This window comes from Amblyraja radiata, chromosome 6 (assembly GCF_010909765.2).
Source record: "Amblyraja radiata isolate CabotCenter1 chromosome 6, sAmbRad1.1.pri, whole genome shotgun sequence".
Classification (NCBI taxonomy): Eukaryota; Metazoa; Chordata; class Chondrichthyes; order Rajiformes; family Rajidae; genus Amblyraja; species Amblyraja radiata.
The window spans coordinates 45,776,681-45,799,548 of record NC_045961.1 but is presented as its reverse complement, the minus strand read 5'-3'; the positions used below and the strand labels follow the sequence as shown (position 1 = coordinate 45,799,548).

The window sequence follows — 22,868 nt, the reverse complement described above, 5'->3', positions numbered from 1 at the left end:
TCATGCCCAGAAATAGCTTAGGGCCGAGTACATGAACTCACTCCTCAATTCTGCAGCTGCTGCTTGAATGTATAGCTGACTCGTTTTGCATGACCTTGAAACATATTCTGATTTCTCTTTTCTTGCTTAGGTCATCAACAACCACAGCAAATGGAGTGAACATGAATATATCTTCTTCATCATTCAGCATAGTTGTTGTTCTTCCATTTCCACAACTCAAACAAAATTGTAAACATTTAGCACTGAATGTAAGTAAAGGGCCTGTCCCACTTGCGCGATTTTTTCAGCGACTTGCCGGCACCCGTCATAGTCACAGCAGGTTGCCGATAATTTTCAAAATGGTGAAAATCTAGCGGCGACCACAAAAAGGTATGACTCTTTGAGCGACTACTCACGACCATACAGGCGACATGTCGCGGCGTGAATGTAATCAGAAATGGACACCATTCCCAAAGCAAGGTTATATAACTAGACACTTTGCTTGTGACTGCCTCTGATCTATCTTCAATTGCTATGGTTACATTATTTAACATTCAAGTGGCTTTGTTGGTTACTGCTCTGCACCAAGTAGAATTATTAATTGTCAGGTTGCATAAATTCCTTGGCCACTATCGACCAGTTTTTATGCATTTCAATTTTCTATAGTTTACTACAATGAAGAATGGTGACATTTAGATCCGTAACAATGAATGAGAAGTTTGATGAGTAGTAAGCCTCGCAGAATATTGCAATTTGGACTTTGTGGATCTAATCACAACTGCAGCTCAGAGGCACCATCTTGTGGAATTTGTTCATAATTACTGTGAGGGAATATGTTTCATGCAAACATAAATTTTAATTGTAACAATTACCTCTTTACGTGTTGAAATGTCAGTTAATTGAAACTGTGATGTTATTTTCAAGCGGTAATGGCCATTGCTGCAACATCAAGTAGTGAATATATAGGGACTCCCTGGGTTATGAATGGCCAAACTTTTAATGTATGTTTTTAATGTTTCTTTGTGTGCCTTGTGTGGGGGGTGGTGTGGGGGGGGAAGGGGGAAACCATTTCAGTCGCCTCCTCCACGGAGAGGCGACCTTTTTCAGGTCGCCACCCCCATGGCTTAACAACGATGATCGGACTGCCTTTCCCGGAGACGCGCCCGGGGCTTCAGCGGCGGGCGCAGCGCGGACTCTCGGCGCGGAGCCAGCAAGCCTTCGCCGGGGCTCGCTGGAGGCCCGCGGCAGCCTGAAGTCGCGGTCCGCAGCCTGGGATCCCTCGTTGGTTGACCCGGGGGAAGAAGCTTCCACCGCCGGCCCGTGGCCTACTTCTACCGTGGGCGCGGCGTGGAATTACCATCAGGAGCGGGATCCCTCGCTGGGGACCCCTGGAGGGGAACTTAGACTGCCAGCCCTGCGGTGCTTCTGGCTGCGGCGCGGTGGGGACTTTAAATCTTTGACCGCCGGCCTGCACCAACCTGAAGCCGCAGTCTCCGGTGGGGAAGATTCGGTTCTGGACTTACCTGGACTTTTATCTGTCTGTACATCTGGACGCCCGCAGCGGCGGGTTGAGGTCGCGACTACGGGGGAAAATGGAGGAGGACTGGCCAAATTTTGTGCCTTCCACCAGTGATGAATGCTGTGGTGGATGTTTGTGTTAAATTTTTAGTGTGTTTTTGTGTGTTCTTTATCATTGTACCGCTGCTGGCAAATTCATTTCACTTGCACTTTATGTGCAATGTGACAAATAAAACTGATTGTATTGATTGATTGTACTTACAATACATTGACAATACACAAATTGTCCCATCTATTTTTAAAGCATTTTATGATACAATACAACTTGATTTATCCCAGGAGGGAAATTGATCTGCCAAGCCATTAAAAAAACACACACAAAATACATGAAATATGAAATTAAAGTGACGAATGGAAAGCTTGGGGGATGTGCAAAGATTTGGGGGGGGGGGGGGGGGGGGGGGGGGGGAGGGTGGGGAAGAGTCAGTTTCAGCCTCAGTCTATCCCACAACAGAAGGGGTAGCTGTAAAGTTTGATAGTCACAGGGAAGAAGGATCTCTTGTGGCGTTCTGTGCTGCATCTTGGTGGAACCAATCTGTTGCTGAAGGTACACCTCAGATTGACCAGTGTGTCATGGGGGGGGTGACCAGTATTGTCCAGGATGCTCCGCAGTTTAAGGAGCATCTTGCCCTCCAAGACAATCTACCATGAATCCAACTCCGCCCCCAGGACGAAGCCAGCCTTCCTGACGATTTTGTTGATCCTATTGGTGTCCGCAACCTTCGCCCATCTGCAGCATCTTACTGCAGACATTGAAGGAGCGGAGCCTTCTCAAAAAGTACAGCCAGCTCTGTCCCTTCTTGTACAGGGCCTCAGCATTCCTGGACCAGTCCAGTTTACTGTCCAGGTCCAATCCAAGTTATTTGTACTCTCTGGTAAATTGCACATCTACACCATTGATGGAGACGGGGTGTTCACCACCAACACCTTATGAGCCTGACCCACTTAGGCAATTTTTTAGGCGACTAGGCTGTCACCTCATGGTCGCCGGGGTGTCGCCTTGTATGGTTGTGTCGACACCTCAGTCGCCCAAACAGTAGTAGTGATTTCTGATCGCCGCTGGATTTTCAAAATGTTGAAATATGTTTGGCGACAGTGGCGACCATGGGTATGACGCCAATGAGCGTAGCTTAACATACGAGCTGTCGTAGGTTGTCGCCAGGATGTCGTAGGTTGTCGCCAGGTGATGTAGGTTGTTGTCGGTGCAGACTTTGTTGAATTCCGTTGTCGTATTCGCTGGTAGTCCCCTAAAAAAATTGCCGTAAGTGGGACAGGTCCATTAGCCTTGTTGGTATTGAGCTACAGGTGATTCAGTGGTGCCAGTGCGGCCCCAGGCTTACAGCCAGGGAGGGGAAGCGCTAACTCCAGCTCAACTGTGCTCCGGCCGCCCCCAGACAGGGATGGGACACTCAGGACGGGACGGGGACGGACCAGTAGCAATTCCACAGCGCTTGCAATGCCCGAAACACTGGTTCGATCCTGACTACGGATGCAACGCAGGTCTGTACACAAGCAACAGCTCAGCTGCCGAGAATGTCTCTCCGCTGGTTCAGTCACTCCCCGTTTCCCACTCGCTCTGCCCCCTCTCTCTCGCTGTTACACCCCGCTCTCCCACTACCTGGCACCACCGTTCCTCAGATTAAATATATTTTCACACAAAAATTATGAATAAGGATAAGAATTTATACAGTTTATACAGTTCGCTTTTTCTTTATCACGACTGACCTTTGACAAATCCCATGCTTTCTTGCATTTTTCGGAATACCAAACTCTCTTATTACACAGTTATCTGAAAACTTCTGCAGGAGGCAGGAGACAGGAGTTATATCTGAAGTCCGAGGTGTAGATGGGAGAGAGGATCGCCCCTGTGTTGCTCACCACCATGTCCGGGATACAGTTCTGCATCCTGACATATTGTGGTCGACCAGTCAGGTAGTTGGCGATCCAGGACACCAATGGAGTATCCACCCACATCTTCGTCAGTTTGCTCCCTAGCAGTGCAGGCCTGATCATGTTAAAAGCACTGGAGAAGTTAATAAACATGACTCTCACAATGCTTCTCGGCTTATCCAGTTGAGCAAAGGAATGATGGAGCAGATGGATGGTGACGTCCTCAACCCAATCTTTGTTTGGTATGCGAACTGCAGGGTTCCAGGTAGGGTTTAACCAGGGGTCGCAGGTGAATGAGCATCTCCAGGAACTTCATGATGTGTGAAGTCAGCACCACCGGTCTGTAGTCATTAGAGGAGCTGGGGCTCGTCCTCTTTGGTACAGGAACCAGACAGGATATCTTCCACACCACAGGCTCAGGCTGAAGATATGCTGGAGTACTCCATACAACTGGCTGGCACACACCTTGAGTACCCTAGGGCTGACACCATTGGGACCCGTGGGCTTTGCCTGGGCAGAGACTGCTCAGCTCCTTCCTCACCTGCTCAGCCTTGATCGTCAGCCTCGTCAAAGAAAGGGCAGAGGAAGTGGACCAGGGGGAATGAGCGGGGGAGTCTGTCGGGGAGAGGGTGGGCAGAGGCCCCATCATCAAATCTATTAAAAACACAGCTTGTTGGCCCAGTCCTGATTGCTTTCCCTCCCCAGGCCACTGGTCATCTTGCAGCCTGTAATGCTCTTCATACCGCTCAACACATCGCTCATGTTGTTCTGCTGAAGTTTCAGCTCCAGCTTCCTCTGGTAGCTGTCCTTGCCCCGTCTCAGTCTCGCCTTCAGGTCTTTCTGCACCGGTTTCACCTCCTCCCTGTCACCATTCCTGAAGGGCTCTTCTTCTGGTTGTGAAGGGTCTTTATCTCACTGGTGACCCAGTGCTTGTTGTTCGGGAAACAGTGTACAGTCTCCTCAGAGACAATGTAATCCACACAGAACTTTATGCACCTGGTAACACAGTCCGTAAGTTCATCAATATCCTCTCCATGGGGTCTACAAAATGTATCCCACTTTGTGACCTCTAAACAGCCCATTAGAGCATCATTTGCCACCTGTGACCACCTTCTCACTGACCTTGTGGTCACAGGCAGCCTCTGGATCATTGGCTTATACCTGGGTAGGAGGTAAACCAGGTTGCGGTCGGATCTTCCCAGTGGCGGAAGGGCTATGGAGCTGCACGCCTCTTTAACATCGGCATACAGCAGGTCCAATGTTTTCATATCCCTGGTGGGACAGTCAACAAACTGAATGAAAGTGGGTAGGGTAGCGTCCAAAGTCACTTGGTTGAAATCTCCTGAGATTGCAATGAAAGCACTCGGGTGCTGCGTCTGGAGTCTCGCGGTGACTGTGTGGATGACGTCACATGCGCATAGCGGGTTGGTGGACGGAGGAATGCCATCACAATGGTATGTGAGGCTTCCCTGGACACATAGTTTGGACGGAGACCCACAGCCAAGTTCAATGTCCAGGCTACATACACATTCCTTAACCGCGATGTGACCAGGGTTGCACAATTTGTTGTTAACGAGAGTAGCAAGTCCTCCTCCTTTACACTTGCCACTCTCTCTCTGCAGTCCCTGTCCTCCTGAACAATCTGAAAGCCGTCCACACTCGCGTTGAACTCGGATGTCCTCGTGGAGCCATGTCTCCATGAAACACATCGGAGCTAATAATTCAAGCTAATAATAATAATAATAATTTGTTTCAAGGTATTTGTTAATGAATGATAGATTATATTCCATTAGTTGAATTATGGGCAGCATTAGGGTTATTATTCAATGAAATGACAGAACTGTATTGAGTGTATGTAGAAATATACAAAACTTGTAGCTGTAGAAAACAGATGGTGAAATGAACTGTTCAAAAGGGAACTGCAGATGCTGGAATATCGAAGGTACACAAAATTGCTGGAGGAACTCAGCGGGTGCAGCAGCATCTATGGAGCGAAGGAAATGCTCCATAGATGCTGCTGCACCCGCTGAGTTCCTCCAGCAATTTTGTGTACCTTTGGTGAAATGAACTAGTGGACAGTTCTAAGGAACAGAACACTTGTGTAAATTAGGGACCGCCTGTACACACAGAAACTGACCTTGGAGATGCCCCAGAGATCTGGCAATGTTGATATTAGTGCATCATACTCACTTTTATAAAAACAAATCACTAAAATTGCAACGAGATAACATCTTTATGTTGGTTGCTCCAAGCGACCGAGCCTGCAGTGGCATGGAGCGGCGGTAGAGAACATTGTCATATTGTCTGGCAAGGCCAACACCTGCAACTCCAACCCAGTGCCATTGCTAGGCAATGACTAACACTTGAAAATAAATCTGGACAGGCAGGGTACAAGATGGTGCCTAAAACATGGCAACTCTTGCATACTGACCTAGTGTGATCTATCGTCTTACACTCTTATACTTAGTATGATTGTGCCTAATGTGGAGTAGGATTGTCACTAAACTGTATGCAAAACATTCACAGTACCTATGACAAGTACCAATTGAACCATCCATTACTTTCTGTGTTTTAGTTATATTTATTGTCGTAATGAATTCAAAATACAAGTAGAGGGCTACAAATGTATGCCTGGGCAAGTTGGGCTGAAGAGCCTATTTCTGTGCGGCATAACTGCGACTATGATAAACCCAGTTCATTCTAGTTTTTCTTAATATATGTAGTATATGTCATCATGCTATTGTTGCCAAATATTATTAAAATTCTTGAGCAACCTAGAAAAAAATTGTATGTTTTTCTTTCCCATTGAAAAATAATACTCTAAATAAACTCAAAAAGACTCAGTCATCATAACTGGACAGAGCATAAGCTAGAGAAAATGGAAAAGGTACTCATGGCTCCCAAAGGAAACAGACTGCTAAATATTTTCTGTCCGCTTGGAAGTTATCAGGAGAAAATATAGAACATTTCTACATGCATGAATTAATTAATTGTGAGATATTCTTCCTTAATCAAAGTCTTATTTCTCTACTTTTAGCTACCATGAACTAACAATCTATTTATCTTGAGACAATATCTCAAGTTTTCTTACCTGGAAAGTCAGTCTTCATGATATCTACACCAACTTGCAAAATAGGTTCTGCTGCCAAAACAGTATAATCTCCTTGATGTGAAATATTAAAGTTAAGATTTGGGATGATGTTGAGGACAGGATTGGCAAGAAACGGTTTTCCTTTAATAGTCCGTTTTAGCTGGATTTCATTCCAGGGAATCTTCATCTTTTCAGCAATTAACTTCCTGATCATGAGTCGTCCACTCTTTAAGAAAATAAATTGAAGAGGAACTGAGTCAGTGATGCAATAATGGAAAGTTGAGACTGTTCAACTGCACAGATATTTGCAAAATTGCAATCAATTCAAATCACAATGAGTGGATCTGGTAAGGACAGTATCTGGTCCAGCTTTAATGCTTCAACTGTCTGCTGACATTTGCTCTGCAAACTCATCTCAGAGTGACAACACAGACAATTTACCAAAAACCTATCAACGTCTACAGAACAATATCTAGAAAAGTGTTCTTTGTGATTACATTTTCCTTTTAATTCCAGATGTTGGCTGCAAACGCTATTTCAATAATTTTATCAAGTAATGATTGCTCCACTGAAGAAATTCCTTGATTTTGTAAAAGCTGAAATGGTAATAATCTCAATTGACTTTATTTCAATCTAGAGGCTAACCATAAGATACACACCCAGGGCTGATCACCCTGCGGTGGGCCTGCCTCGACTGAGGGTGTCTTGTGATAAAAGGCCTAAACACCCAGTGAAGTTGAGGTACACAACTAAAGATGTGTCTGATTGGTAGCAAAATCACCTAGTGATCACCCCCAAGAATACCAGTCAGTTGTGGTGAAGAACCTTAGGGATTGTAACATCCAGTCCTACTAATCAATATGAACATCTGGATCAAACCAGTGACTGCTGCAAAAGGGCAGCTGACAACCAGGGAAAGACCTAGTGACGGCCTGGAGAGAGTGCTGACCGGAGGGAATAGACCCCACCGGGGCTGGCTAGCTCCTCATGCCAGCAGGATCCATCGCTAATCAGCGTTTTGGATCCACCCTTATATTGCTACGGAAGGAATCGACTATGAATAAGAGAACTAGCACAGCAGTTGACCGAGCAGCAGCCCTGGCAGTACATAAACTACGAAGCTGCATCTGTGGCTGGGAAAAGATAACATCAGAGAAGGGTTTCAAGATCCACCAGGGCAGGGAAAAGTGCCTGGGAGAGCTTAGTGTGGGGCCTCGCAGTGACCATTACCGTCTAAGAGGTAGGCCAAATCAGTCGAGTGAAGCCCAGTGGCAGGTTAACTACCACAGTCCACAGGGTATCAGCACCCCAGGCGAAGCCCAACCAAGTACTGTCCCACCAACGGACACAAGTCCAGAGCCCAACCAGCCACAGTCAGCGGTAGAGAGGAAGATGGAAGGAAAAAAGCAGAATGGAGCAGTCACTGGCTGTGGCTGAAGAGAAAAGATGCTGTCTGGGCTGCCACGTGACCATCTAGAGGCTAACCATAAGACACACACCCAGGGCTGATCACCCTGTGGTGGGCCTGCCTCGACTGAGGGCGTCTTGTGATAAAAGGCCGAAACACCCGACGTTGAGGTACACAACTGAAGATGTGTCTGATTGGTAGCAAAATCACCTAGTGGTCATCCCCAAGAATACCAGATGTCAGTTGTGGTGAAGAACCTTAGGGATTATAACATCCAGTCCTACTAATCAATAACAATATTCAAAAGACAGTTCTAACACTGTGATTGAAATATTGCTGTATGATATGAGGGTGGTAAATCTGTGGCATTCCTTGCCACAGACAGCTATGGAGGCCAAGTCATAAGTGATAGGAGCAGAATTAGGCCATTCGGCTCATCCAGTCTATTCCACCATTCAATCATGGCTATCTATCTCTCCCCCCTAACCCCATTCTCCCGTCTTTTCCCCATAACCCCGACACCCGTCACTGTATATTTTTTAAAGCTTAGAATGACAGGTTCTTGATTAGTAAGGGTGTCAAAGTTTATGGGGAGAAGGCAGGAGAATCGGGTTGAGATGGTGAGATAGATCTGCCAGGATTGAATAGCTGAATAGCCCAATTCTGCTCCTATGACATGAATTAACATGTTTGTAATGTATGCCTTAAGGGACTCAAAATAAAAAGTAATATTCATTACGATAGATGAAGCATCTTTAGTATTTTTATTACACTACACTATTTCGTTTTCAGTTTTAAAACCAGGCCAATCAAAATTGCTGTTGATCTAAAATTTAAGCTGCCTGTTGTGCCAAGAATTATGAAAGTTAATTAATGATACACAGGAGATCCGTGTCATATAAAAATGATTAAGAAAATAACACGTTTAACTACCCTTTTTTCCCTCTAGGCACCTGCGTTTGAACTTAGTTTCTCTTAAATAAAAAACTTACATCAACGATTCACATTGACTAACTTGTAGAGTATCAGCATTTTGTTTGCTTAGGCACATTAATAAGACCTATGCTTCCAATTTGCAAGGGTAATTGCACTCAAATTACCAACTATCCTCATTATATTTGGAACTTAATGAAGCAGTAATCATTAGTTTAATCATTTATGGGGGAGATATATTTAAAAGAATAGTCACTCAGATTTCCTATGTAGATCCTTGGCAAGAAAACTAAGCAGATCGGGCCTATGGAAGGAGATCTTGAAGTATAGAAGAATTGGAAGGACTTGTCGGGGTAAATGCTGAGATGACATTTTCCCTCTTGGGTTATGGACAGTCTCATAATAAGGTTTTGCTGCTTTAAGTTGCAGGTTAAAGTAAATTTCTTCCAAGAGTTATGAATTTTGGAAATATCTAACCCAATGGAGGTTGAGTCATCGAATATATTTAAGATGGAGATAGATTTTAGGATTATAGAGAAATCATGGAATATAGGAAACAAGAAAGAAAGCATTGCGGCCAAAATGTTCTCACAGAAAAAATACATGTTATTACAATAAAAACAGAAAACGTTGGAAATACTCCATAGATCAGGCATGTCAGTTAACATGGAAGTTTAAAATGTCCAAGAAGTTAGACACCATTGCATTTGCGCATACATTCTATTTACTGCACTACAATTGAGTCCAGCAGCATAAAAAGATGTCAAGAATAAGTTCAATGATCCTGTAAAAACTGGTGTGCTTAAGCTATTTTACTTTAAAATTATTTATTTTAAATTATAATCAAATTATTTAAATCTCTTTGAATAGATTTTAAATGCCTCTGACTGGCAGCAAACCATCAAAGTTTGAAAAAAAAGTGCTGGAGTACAGGGCAGGCAGCATCCCTGGAGAACATGAATGGGTTATCTCTAACAACCCCCCCTCCCATCACCTCTTCCTCCCCCACACCCTCTTCTCTTCTCCTCCCGGGCCTGTGCACCATTTCGACTCCCATCTATTTCTCCCCTCTGCCTACATTCCTTCCTCTGGCTTCACAACTTGTAATTCTTCAATGCTTTGTCTCACACCTGTTTTTTCATCTCTGGATTTTGTCTAACTATCTGCCTATCAAAATTTCCCCCTCGCCTATGTTCACCTATTACCTGCCACTCTTTGTCCTACACCATTTCTTCTCCAGCTTTCTTCCCCCCTGACAATGTCTGTCACTTATCTATGCTCTCCAGGAATGCTGCTTGACCTGCTGAGTTACTCCAGCACTTTGTTTTCTTTGTAAACCAGCATCTGCAGTTCCTTGTTTCTAACTATCAAAAACAGTCAGTTTTTTCTGGAAGCCCCGAAAGTCTGCCCACTGCTCATTTTTCACCTTATTTTCAACCTACACATCCAAAAACATAGGCCAGCTGAGTGGGCACATCAGGGGGGTCCCGACACTGCGATGGGTATAGCATGATTTGGCCCACAATCCTCCCCCATTTGTTGCTTCATAGAATTTAAGATTTGTTACAGAAGATGGGAATTCAGCTCATATCGAAAGAATTTGGGATATGTAGCCTATTTCTATTGTCCAGCGTGTAGATCTGCAGGTCACAGCCCTTCAAGTGAACATCCAAAAAGTAACAAGCATTTCTGCCTCCACCACTCTTTGAGACAGCAATTCCACGTTTCCATCACCCTCTGAATGAAAAAAAATCTCCTCTCCAATTCTTCCACAATTAGTTCACAGCATGCCCCCTGTTTTTTGATCCGTCTACAAGGGAAGGTAGATCCTTCCTATTTACTCTTGGAGAACCCCTCAACTTTATACATCTCAATTAAAACTTCTCTTCAGTCTCCCCGTTCCAAAAAAAATAACCCTATCTTTCCTCATACAATTTCCCAGTTGTTGCAAAATTCTCATTAATCCTCACTGCACCGTCTCCAGTAGCACAGGAACCAGAACTGTGCACAGTTCTATGGCTTAATGAGCGTTGTACACTGTCTGATTAACCATGTACTTGTATTATTTTCATTGTTAATTTCCATTTCCTGAAGTCAGAGCAGTTTAGTTTTATGCAAAATATTATAAAATCTGTACTACACTTAACCAAAGAAATTGAATTTTTCTAAAGAATTACGTAGTTTTGGTAACTAATTGTTCTATATGGATCCATGTCACACAACCATTCTGAAGCATTCTGCTGCAGCAGTCTGGCCCTTTGTATCCTATGTAGTTGGTAGTTCTAGTAGCAGATGAGTGTACCAATGAAATGCAATTAGAAACATAGAAAATAGGTGCAGGAGTAGGCCAATCGGCCCTTCGAGCCAGCATCGCCATTCAATATGATCATGGCTGATCATCCAAAATCAGTACCCCGTTCTTGCTTTTCCCCCCATATCGCTTGATTCCGTTAGCCCTGAGCTAAATCGAACTCTCTCTTGAAAACATCCAGTGGATTGGCCTCCACTGCCTTCTGTGGCAGAGAATTCCACAGATTCACAACTCTCTGGGTGAAAAAGTTTTTCCTCATCTCAGTCCTAAATAATCTACCCTTTATTCTTAAACTGTGACCCCTGGTTCTGGACTCCCCGAACAAAGGGTACATATTTTCCTGCATCTAGCCTGTCCAATCAGGAAATATGTTCCCCATTCTGCAGGGGAATACTTCAGATCATTTAACTCACCAATATGTACGGATTTTAAAGAGAAATGCAATTTTATGGAAAAGCATCTTCTGTCAATACTCAAGTAGTTTCTTACAATAGCCACAGGACAATTCAAAACCATCAACATTGCACCACACCACAAAAAACACTTCTATTTTCATAGAATTTTCAATAACTAATAGAGATTTTAACCTTGATGTCTAGTGTGCTTTATCATAAAAAAATGATTGTATTATTTCCCTATTTTTATCTGCGTGTTAACACCTCATGAGAAAGAAATATATTGCCACAAAAGATAGCATATTTGCTATAAATCCAAAATAACAATAATATGCTGGGAAATACATTTGGGAAGCAGGTCAATTATCATCTCTAGCAAGAGAAACAAAATGAACATAAATAACCTGTCATTAGACCTCCTTTACATGGGAGAAACTAAGCATCGATAAGTTACCATTTAGATTAACACTTGTGCTTGGTCCACACAGGCCAGCCAGTTCTCCAGATTGCTAACCATTTTAACTCCTCTTCCCATTCCCATACTGACTTTTCTGAACTGGGCCTTCACAATTGCAAGAATGCAGCCACATGCAAACTGGAAGAACATCACCTTATTGTTTGCTTGGGTACCTTACAATCCAACAGCATAAACATTAAATTCTCCACTTTTAGGTAGCTGAACCCAACTTCCTACTTCCGAATCCGACCTCTGTCCTGGGCCTCCGCCATGGCCAGAGTGAGCACCACCAGAAATTGGAGGTTCAGCACCTTGGGCAGTCTGCACCCTAGCTGCATAAACATTGAATCCACCAATTTCCGGTAACCCTTGCTGCTCCTCCACTTCTCAGCTCTCCCTCAGCCCTCAGGCTCCTCCTCTTCCTTTTCCCTTTCTTCTCCCCGTGTGTCCCCCCCTACCCTACATCAATCAGAAGAAGGGTTTCGGCCCGAAACATTGCCTATTTCCTTCGCTCCATAGATGCTGCTGCACCCGCTGAGTTTCTCCAGCACTTTTGTCTACCTTCCCACTTTCCACCCCCTTTCTCTATGCTGCACCTGGATGGGCACCCCTTTCTCCCATTATGCCGCTCCATTCCCCCTCCTCCTATATCCCTTCCTCTGGCTTCACAATTTAATCCTCCTCTCCTTATTTTACAGACTTTTGTCTTCTTTTCTGATCTTTTTGCTACCCATCTGCCAATAAAAATCTCCCCCACTCGTAAAAATAAATTGGATAGTTATATGGATGGGAAAGGAATGGAGGGTTATGGTCTGAGCGCAGGTATATGGGACTAGGGGAGATTATGTGTTCGGCACGGACTAGAAGGGTCGAGATGACCTGTTTCCGTGCTGTAATTGTTATATGGTTATATGGTTATCCACCTATCACTTGCCAGTCCTTGGCCTGTCCCACCTTTTTTCCAGCGTTTTCTGAAGCAAATCTGAATTTGTTTCTCTCCGGAGAATCAGATTTTTTTCCATTCACATTTTAGAAACCCACAGGCATGTTTGTTTGAATTCTTTAGGGTGACATTCATTACGGTCATGTGTACCGAGGTACAGTGAAAAGCTTTGTTTTGAATGCTATCCAATCAAATAATAGGGTCTCGGTCTAAAAACATCACCCATTTCCTTTCTCCAGAGATGCCACCAAAAGTTTCTGCCCCCATCAGCTGCTGTACAGGTCCGCCACTGGTTTTCTGGCAACTGGAGGTCCAGCAACCCCCCCCCCCCCCCCCCCCAACCCCCAACCAGGAACTGCCCCAAAAAAACATCAGTTAGGGTGGCCAAGACTGTCAATCTCGATCACATCAAGATCTCTGCACCAACCGACGGGTCATATTTATCTCCTGTGGTCAGGGTTCCTTGGGCCGGACAATCCGTTTCCATAGCGGACCTGCTATTTCAGCCCCTCAGCAGCCCTTTCCAGTATCAAATAATATAGACACAAAAAACTGGAAAGCTGGAGGCAGACAGGTCAGGCAGCATTTCTGGAGAAAAGGAATGTGACATTTCAGGTCGAGACACTTCTTCTGGTACCGTTGGGCTCCTCTCGGAGGCTGTGATCTCTGCTGGTCCGGCAATACGGATAATCCAGAAAAGGTGAAGAGAGACACAAAATGCTGGAGTAACTCAGCGGGACACGCAGCATCTCTGAAGAGAAGGAATGGGAGTTGCTTCAGGTCGAGACCCTTCTGCAGACTATGTCAGGGGAGAGGGAGATGCAAATATAAGGAAGTGTAAGGTGTGAAAGCAGGACAAAGGGTATGCTGCTCAAGGACAATGTCGTAGAGCAGGAGGAATCACAGAGTGGGTGCAGCGAGAGTGGATGTTGCTGAACCCCCTTCGGAGAGAGGAGAACTTCTTCCTCTGGAACTCAGGGTGCCGGAAAACCGGTGATGGACCTGTAGTTACCATGGCGGCCTTGGCGTCTTTGGCGAAGATAAAGCGGCCGATGCGCTCCCTCTCCTCGTCCTGCACACAGCGAGCCGCCAGCAGCCACTCGGAGCAGCGAGGCCGCCAGGAGCCGCAACCGAAAGCCCAACGCACGCCCTCCATCTTGCAGCCGAGCCCTGCCGCCTCCTTCCACAGTTTCATGCCCCCTTTAGCCGAGAGGAGTGGCCGTACATTTGCCCCGCAGCCGCCGGACATTTGCCCCGCAGCTGCCGCGTCCCGTCGCGCCGCTCGCCCTCCCACCACTATTCCGGAAAGTTCGCTGCCCGCAGACCAATGAGGAAGCAGAGGCGGGGTTGGGCGGGACAACACCCTCTGACTGACAGGGTTAACGGCCAATCGAAGAGCGCGTGGGCGAGGTGGGAGGGGGGGAGGTTGGTCACTTCCGTTGCTAGGTTCTTTGTATTGGGAACGTGGATACTGCCGCCTCTTGCACATCCTCAGCTTCACTGCTAGCATCTTGCACTGGAGCCACCTCTTTTGTGTGCTTTAATGTACATCTGGGTTGATTGTGTACAATCTTAAAAAGTCTCTGCTCATTTTCTCTCTGGGATTTGTTCTGAGGTACCATCTATTTTGCCGGTTTAATGGTATTGTGGCCTGTTGCGCTTGTGAAGTTTTGAAGCAAAGGACGTTATCTTTGGAATATCTATTTTATTGGTATCTTTATTCATTTAACAGGTGAATATTCCAGGGGTATATGTGAGTGGAAGTACAGTTTTCTGTCAAATGCAAGAGTTGCACATAAATAATCTGAAATATACATATTTTGGAGCCTTTCTTCCCTATGTTGTACAGATTGGGTTATTTAACATATGCCTTTCAATTGTTGAACACCTTGAGCGAAATATATAACATATATAAAACATTAATACATATAAATATATATATATAAGAAACATAGATGCTTGCTGGAGTGGGAAAGTTAAGTGTCTAGGATTCCTGACGTTTATGGAATGAGTTCTACTCATCTGAGTTTGTCTCAAGAAGGCTTCTGACCCAAACGTCGCATATTCCTGTTCTCCAGAGATGCTGCCTGACCCGCTGAGTTATTCCATCATTTTGTGTCTACCTTCAGTATAAACCAGCATCTGCAGTTCCTTCCTGCACATCTCATCTGAGTTTAGTTTTGTGTCAGAACCGTGATGCTTTTCTCCTGGCCAGAAAAAATGGCAGTTGCAGGAAAGCACTGATGTTCATAATTTCATAACGTTTATTAATGTTCCTGAAACCTGTTTCTGCATTTGTGAGCTTGTTTCTATCGCCCATGTCTTCTGATGTAATATTGGATTTAAAAAAGTAATGTGTTCAAAGAATTAACTAGATTTTATTTAATTGTTTTAGAATGAAACAGTTCAAGAGGAAAAGGAAAAGCAATTTTACACTGAAAGAAACCGAAATCTTACTGAAGGAAGTGAAGGATAAAAAAGAAATAGTATATACACAACAACATGATGCAGTGACCAATGAGCTAAAATGGATGGCTTGGAAGGAAATTGCAGAAAAAGTCAGTGCTGCAAGTAGTGGTGAACAACGTACTGCATATGAAGTAAAGAAGAAATATACCGATTTAAAGTGTTATTTGAAGAAAAGAGGGGAATGTTTAGACCGGATGGAAGCAATAATGACTGACTGTAGCCCTAGTTCACTCCACTGTTTTAATCGCAATGTGTTCAATGGTGGAACATCTTGTCATTTTGAAGATTCTTTATTGGTCAATGATCCCAGTCGATCTCTTTGTGTAATCAAAGTAGAAGGTGTGGCTGATGATGTGGAAGAGGAGGAAGAGGACCAGGAGCCACAAAATCCCGAGGTTTGTCCTGTAATTATTAAAGCCTGATCTAAGAGAGGACGTGGTTTCTGATGAGTGTACATTATGGAGTTTTATTGGGAGGAGCCGTTTTCAGAACATCGCAATGATTCAAAGGGTGGAAAACAATTTGTATTGAATTAATTTAGGAATATAAAAGTGGGGTTGCATTGCAGAACTGTCCATGCATTCATCAACAAGAAGCATGTGCGACCATGGCAGTCCACTATCTTGCACTTCACATTTCTTTCACTCTACCTTTATGATTTTGAACAAATCCATTTTCTTTACAAAGGAAACCAGCCATTAATGTTCCTTGCAATAGTTTAATTTTGCAATTATGTACTACAATATGGTGGCACAACTAGTAGATATGCTGCCTCAGAGCTCCAGGGGCCTGGGTTCAATCCTGGCCCATTTGGTGTCGTCTGTATGGATCTGCATTTTTCCCTTGTGACCATGTGGCTTTCATTTCGGTGCTCCAGTTTCCTCTCGTATCCCAAAGACCGAAACTTTGATAGGTTAATTGACCACTGTAAATTTTCCCTAGTACATTGATTGGGGGTGGAGTAGGGTAGGGAGGTGGGATGTGAAGAGTGGCAGAATTGTCAGGAGTCAGTAGAGATTAAAATGGGTCGGATGGAATTGGCATAAGAATGAGCACATGATGGGAAACATGGACCGGTGCCTACATAGAGAGCCATTTAGTAGCTCTCTAATTCTATGATTGAAAAACAGGCTATGCTTCCATATGTTGCTGCAAGTTTAAGTTTTGAGTTCTGAGCATATAATGCAAAATACAACTGCCATAAACATTTAGTAAGTGCTGCATTATATAGCGATTATGATTTTTAAATTTGGCATTGTTTAAAATTTCAATCTTCACACATGTACATACTATATTATACATGTACAAACACTCATTTGAGTACGGTTACGCAAATCGTTAGTTTTCAAAGCTAGGACTGACTTTAAATGCTAGCACATAGACTGGTTCACAAATTTTTTTGTGGACCATTTGGTTAAGGTGGATTGTCTGAAATAAAAATTATGCTTGCAAACCACTAAATGACAAAAAGAAAAATCTAGATAGTGCTAGTGAGGACAACATTCATTGTCCACCATTATTTATCTTTGAGAGGATATTAGTCATCTGTCTTCAATTATAGTAGGCCTGCCTGTGAACATGCTTCCACACTGCTATTGGGTAGGGAGTTCCTGGATCCAGATTCAGTGTTTATGAAAAAATGGCGACATATTTCACGATCAAGATAGGACACGGGTTGGCAGGAAGACTGCACAGTCTTGCTGGTAGACATTGTGGTTTTGGTGGGTGCTGTGAATGGTACACACTATAGTGTCTGTGCTGGTGGTGGGGGGAATGAGTGTTTAGTGGAGAATTGGGTACCAATCAAATAGGCCGCTGTGCCACCTTTGTAAGTTGGAGAAAAATTTAAATGTTTTAAATTCGGATTTGCATTCTGTTTAATGCATTAGTTTAGAGATACACAGTAGTAACAGTCCCTTCGGCCCACTGAGTCTTCGCCAACCAGCGATCATCCATACATTAGTTCTATCCTACACACTAGGGACATTTTACTTACCTACCAATCATCATTACCAATTAATCTACAAACCTGGTCGACACAAAATGTTAGAGTAACTCAGCGGGTCAGGCAGCATCTCTGGAGAGAAGGAATTGGTGATGTTTCGAGTCGAGATCCTTCTTCAGACTGAAGAAACCGAGAACTTTTCTGAAGCGGAGGGACATTCTTCACCTTCGATTTAAACTAGCATCTGCAGTTCTTTCCTATACCACCTACAAACCTGCACGTCTTTGGAATGTGGGAAGAATCCAGAGAAAACCCACGTGATCACAGGGAGAACATATAGCACCTGTAGCCAGGATCAAACCCAGGTCTCTGGCACTCTACAGCAGCAGCTCTATTGCTGTACCACTGTGTGGCCTGCACTGCACTATACACTACATGTATGCCCAAAGGGGGTACATAATATGCATGCTTAAATAGATGACTTTTTAAAGAAGAATATAAGGTGATATAAAAATAGATAATTATTAATTTTGCTGCAAATTGTGTGCTTTTAAATAGGTGGGCACTAAAAAGAATTGTGCAATAATACTGCTCAAATCTTTTCTTGCTATATGTTTTTTAAAGTATTACATTGTTCATCTTTCAGATTAGAAACATGGAGGAAGAATCTGGTGCTATTGCAAGTTCACTTTCTATTATTCAGGGATTGGAAGAAACCGATAACTTTTCTGAAGCAGAGGGCCATTCTTCACGTTCTGATGTACCTACAGCGTGGAATTGCAGCCCAGATGCACTTTTCTATATAGAGAAACAGCGGTTAGAATTGGACAAACAACGCGTGGCCCTAGAATCTGAAAGACTGGAGGTGGAGAAAGAGCGTTTGCAAATTGAAAGAGAAAAGTTGCGTTACCTGGATATTGCAAATGAAAGGCTGCAGTTGGAAAAGGTTCGCTTGCAGCTCGAGAAAGAGCGTTTGCAAGTCAAGAGAGAGAAACTGAAGCTATTAACAATGCAGGCCAGTAAGTTATCTCGGGAGAAGGAATGTAACTCGCTGGCCGAAAGTACAAGTTTAAAGCATATGGATATTGAAGCAGAAAAGTTAAAATTGGAGAAAGAGAGATTACAGCTAAAAAAAGAGAGATTGCAGCTCTTGAATATCGAGTCTGAAAAACTCCAGATAGACAAAGAGCGCCTGCAAATTGAAAGAGAACACTTGCAGTTGCAAAAACATTGCCAAAAAAGTAATTCCATTTAATTATTGGCATATTTTTAAACCTAAATCTTTATCCATCGTTCTAAAGATTTTTTTGCTGCAATGAGTTATAGAAAATGCCATCCAGTCCATTTTTATCAGTACATTTATGGACTATCCGCAAGGATTTTGTCACTAATTTCATGATCTCTTTCAGGGAGATCGAATCTTAATGTCAACTTTCAAATTCAAATTGGTTAACACGAGCCAACAGCACACAATGCAAAATGTTAAATTTGAATTTTGATCGTGTATGCTTAAGTGGTATTGACATATGAATTTGTGTTTATTGGAAGGATCTTTCCAGACTAGTCAATTTTTCTTAGTAAAAGTCTTAGTGAATTTTACTGTAGATAGGTCCTGATCCAAAATGTTCTCCAGGGATCCATGTTCTCCAGGGATGCTGCCTGACATGCTGAGTTAAGCCAGCTTTTTGTCTCTTTCCTTGTTAAACTAGCATTTGCAGTTCCATGTATCTAGATTTTTCCTATAATTCGTTTCCAAAAGACTTGCTGGCCTTGACCACATTAACCACATTAACCACATTAATCATCTTCAAAGGAATTGCAACAAAGTTGTTTATTCACTAATGACATTTCACACCAATACCTATATATTTGGGCTCGTATATTTGTTATTATTGACAGATCTACACTTTTGAGCTAGTGTCTAAACCATACCTATAGCAACTCTTGACCATGTCTACAAGGAGTATAAGAGACAACATACGAACATGTGAAATATTTTTTATGGTAACCTTTGGGTGTTACCCCATTTCAGTTTTAACTTCTTGCATTCAACTTGACTGTCCTGATTTCTTCTGTAAAATCAATTAATTCGAAATTCTGATGTTTTATTCGTGGTTTCCATTTTCAAACACAATTCAGCTGATCAAGCTCAACTTCTTTTAGAGACTTTCCTACCTTGTTTGTCCAGATCAGATTCGGTCCCGGGCCATGGAAATGAAAAAGATGTGTCATGTGGCATTGTGTTAGCTAGTCCCTGGCACTACATAGTACTACGAGAGAAACACAGAAAATCCATCTCTGCGGCCAATCTAGCCAAATGATGTTGGAACATATAGGTTTGTTCTTCAAAATACTACTGAGTCCTGTGCAATAACTGTTTTTCAGTTCAGTTCAGTTTTATTTGTCATATGTAGGTTAACACAGGGTCAACGGTACAATGAAATGTGTTTGACAAGACAATGGGTCACCTCAGCAATGATATTATTAAGATAAAAAAAGATAGGATAAAAGTGACATTGGTAGGTAAAAGTTAAAAGACAATAATGTTCTCACTAAGTTGTCAAAACCAAATAACTCCATTGTTTTTTTAAAAAAAAGGTCAATAGGGGCATTGTAATCCTGAGCCTGTGAGTTAGTGAGAAAAGTTTCACTAGAATTAACGTTGTAAGTCATTTCCAGTGGAAAGATATTATATTTCATATGACTGCAACTTTACAGTTAGACAGACAACCTCTACCTCTAGTTTTGAGATTTACTTTTGTTTACATGGAAGTAAAACATTTTTAAAAATCACTTAGTTTTATGATATCATCCCATTTCAGTTACTAAATGCTAGTTCATTTGGGTAACTCATCGTTGGTGGGGTGTCAAGATTTATCATAACTTATTTGCACAGTAGATACCATATCTGTTGATTAGAAAGTTTGCACTGTGCTTTTAGTAAATTCAGGCACTGTGATAATTGGACTACTGACATAGTTCAGTTGCTTTAAAATGAATCAACTTTTCAGCCTAACAAAGCTAATGCTGTACATTTTCTTCATTTGAGCTTTTAAATACTGGATTTAATAAATTATTGTTCAGTTTTATCAATTTCCATTCAGCACCTTTTGATAAGTTTTCTGGGAGGAAGTTTGCAAGTAGAATTTGTGATGATGATTGATATCTAACCTCCCAATTTACTTGCAGAAGAAAGAAATGCACCAATTTTGTTTTTGCTAATCTGTAATATGCATTTTTTAATTCAAATAGTATTTAGAAAAAAAACTAGTGAATTACAAGACATATACTGTGCTTAGTTTTAGGAATACTGTGAATTAAACTAAATTTCTAGTCCCTTGTAGTTATACCTAATCCAAATATGCAATTTAGGAAAATATCAAAGGGTCTTGTTAAGTACCAAAGGGAAAACTAAGATAACAATTAGTCTGTTGTATCAATAAATATGCACTACTATTTTACTTCGCTGACAAAGGTTTAACATGTTTTTGTTACTTGCACTAAATATCACTGGCTGCATTAAAAAAAAACCCATAAACATTGCTGTATTTGCATGTTTAGTGCAAGCAACCATGGAGAAATTTCTAGCCCAAATAGTTTAAAACCAAGTTTTTCCAAATACTTTTCTTGTCGCTTGTAATAAGTGGAACTGGGCCATATAAACCAATGTAGTTATTTCATTTAGACTGTGACAACATCAGAGACTGCAGAGTACTTCAATTTTCTTAATCAATGTACTTGGTCCTGGTTGATACTCAGTAAAGAAAACATCCCCACGTTCCTAAAACACTTAAAATAGCAGTCCATTGAGTGTGGGTTTGAGTTTCATTTCTCTGCCAGTTTCTTATATGAGAAATGGCCATTGCAGGGAGATATTGTGTGGTTGGGTCAAACAACCCAAGGAATTTGGGGTATATTTATAGTTAAGTAGCAAAGGGAAACTACTTAAGGAAAACAATAGTAAATATATTATACTGGCAGATCTATGCACTCATTTTGCTTTAAGTCAACTTTCTTTGAACGATAAACAAGTGACTGGAGTGGTGACGTGTAGCCTTAACTTCATGTTTGGAACTGACAAGTAAAATTCTAATTAAATTGTTAAATATAGTTTCGTACTAATGGTCCACATTAAGGCCCAGAACATGTAGTGAGCTACTAACTCTGAAACCCAGGCAGTTCTAGTAGTAATTATAGTTGTTATTTACTAGTTTGAATTGTCTAAATTCTGTGAGTAGAGATTTGGAAAGGGCTTATTGAGGCACTGTTGATCCATTGGTGAATAGATCGATAATGTGTTTATAAGTTTAATAGGAGAGAATATTTTAACTTTACATGTGGCCCCAGAGCATCACCTAAATAGTTTTAAAATATTCTGTCAAATTCTAGTGGTGCTCACAAAGCTACAAAGACAAAAAAAAACACTTCTGGTCAAATTATTGTCTTTGCTATTAATTGCATTGAAAACTGGGTCATAATGTTGGCTTCATCACTTCATCCAAAGACCAAAAGAAAATTATTCTAGTTACTGTCTGGATGGTGAGGGGAATAATATATTACACTGGATTGCATTGACTGTCTGCATTTCCAACTGGAAGAGCTATTTTTCAGTTCAAAACTGCAGTGTCCTAGAAAGGGCACAAATTGCTGGAGTAACTCGATGGGTGAGGCAGCATCTTTGGAGAACATGGATAATTGATGTTTTGGTAACGTCGCCTACCCATGTCCACCAGAGATGCAGCCTGACCTGAGTTACTCCAATACTTTGTGTCCTTTTGTGTAAACCGGCATCTGCCATTCCTTGTTTCGGCTGTGTCCCAGACTCTGTGTGCGGTATCTATTGTGGAAGTCTGGAGATGTAGGAGGCAAAGGGGAAGATAAGGTACTCTAATTTATGCTTTATGTTTTACTACTGATAAAGCCTCGCCTCCAGCTTTGGTGTGTGTCTGGGGCATTTTGTGGGCTGGGCCTCCTTATTAAGGGCCAGTTGTTGTGACCATGCCACTAGAATCCAGACTGCAGGCAGCCAGTGAGGCAGGACCTCTGTATCCAGCCATGGTACGTGCGAGTGAAGGCTGATTCACGGTGAGGCACTGTGCCAGAATGATTCAGTCCCTTGTAAATACTCTAAAATACATTTGGAACAAAATGTATGATTTACTTAAACGTGTAGTTTCTAATACACTTACAAGGTAATGTCAAATTACATTTCTATGTATAATTTTTGTTTCCCCCCATAGCCATCAATGTTTTCCCCAACAAAATGGCATTGACTGGTAATTCTGATACTGAATGGTGGAGCCTGTGATAAGTTTATTCAGGAAATGTTCTTTTATGGTCACCTTAGCTACTAAATACTTTTGTGTCATGTTTTCTTTGACAGTTATACATGGAGTAGATTTTTGTGTAAAGGAAAAATATTCCTGTTGGCTAGCTCACCAAAAATAAAAGTTGGTATTTTCTAAAATA

At 42.3% G+C, this 22,868-nt stretch overlaps 2 protein-coding genes across 3 annotated transcripts in view; one reads left to right on the top strand and one right to left on the bottom strand.

The window, feature by feature from the left end:
* The window catches only part of aasdhppt (aminoadipate-semialdehyde dehydrogenase-phosphopantetheinyl transferase), a 38,095-nt gene extending 23,837 nt beyond the window's left edge, over positions 1–14,258 (bottom strand). Inside the window, exons 1-2 of the mRNA XM_033022677.1 lie at positions 13,998–14,258; positions 6,539–6,764 (exon numbers count right to left, since the gene is read on the bottom strand). Coding sequence (XP_032878568.1) covers positions 6,539–6,764; positions 13,998–14,234 — 463 coding nt within the window. The 5' untranslated portion in view covers positions 14,235–14,258. The remainder of the gene's footprint in view (positions 1–6,538; positions 6,765–13,997) is intronic.
* Positions 14,259–14,420: 162 nt separating this feature from the next.
* msantd4 (Myb/SANT DNA binding domain containing 4 with coiled-coils) lies at positions 14,421–22,868 on the top strand. 2 transcript variants are annotated; one of them, XM_033022676.1, is made up of 3 exons: positions 14,421–14,717; positions 15,381–15,849; positions 18,046–22,868. In XM_033022676.1, exons 2-3 carry the CDS (start codon positions 15,382–15,384, stop codon positions 18,652–18,654), a joined length of 1,077 nt encoding a protein of 358 aa, XP_032878567.1. In that variant the 5' UTR covers positions 14,421–14,717; position 15,381; the 3' UTR covers positions 18,655–22,868. The 2 variants fall into 2 exon arrangements, with proteins under 2 accessions (XP_032878567.1, XP_032878566.1); XM_033022675.1 differs by having other exon boundaries at positions 14,438–14,600.

Bases quoted from the DNA above. Each gene is read 5' to 3' on its own strand.
- msantd4 (XM_033022676.1), top strand. From the start codon at position 15,382: ATGAAACAGTTCAAGAGGAAAAGGAAAAGCAATTTTACACTGAAAGAA. The intron at 15,850-18,045 runs GTTTGTCCTGTA...TTCATCTTTCAG, and splicing joins AGGAGCCACAAAATCCCGAG to ATTAGAAACATGGAGGAAGA.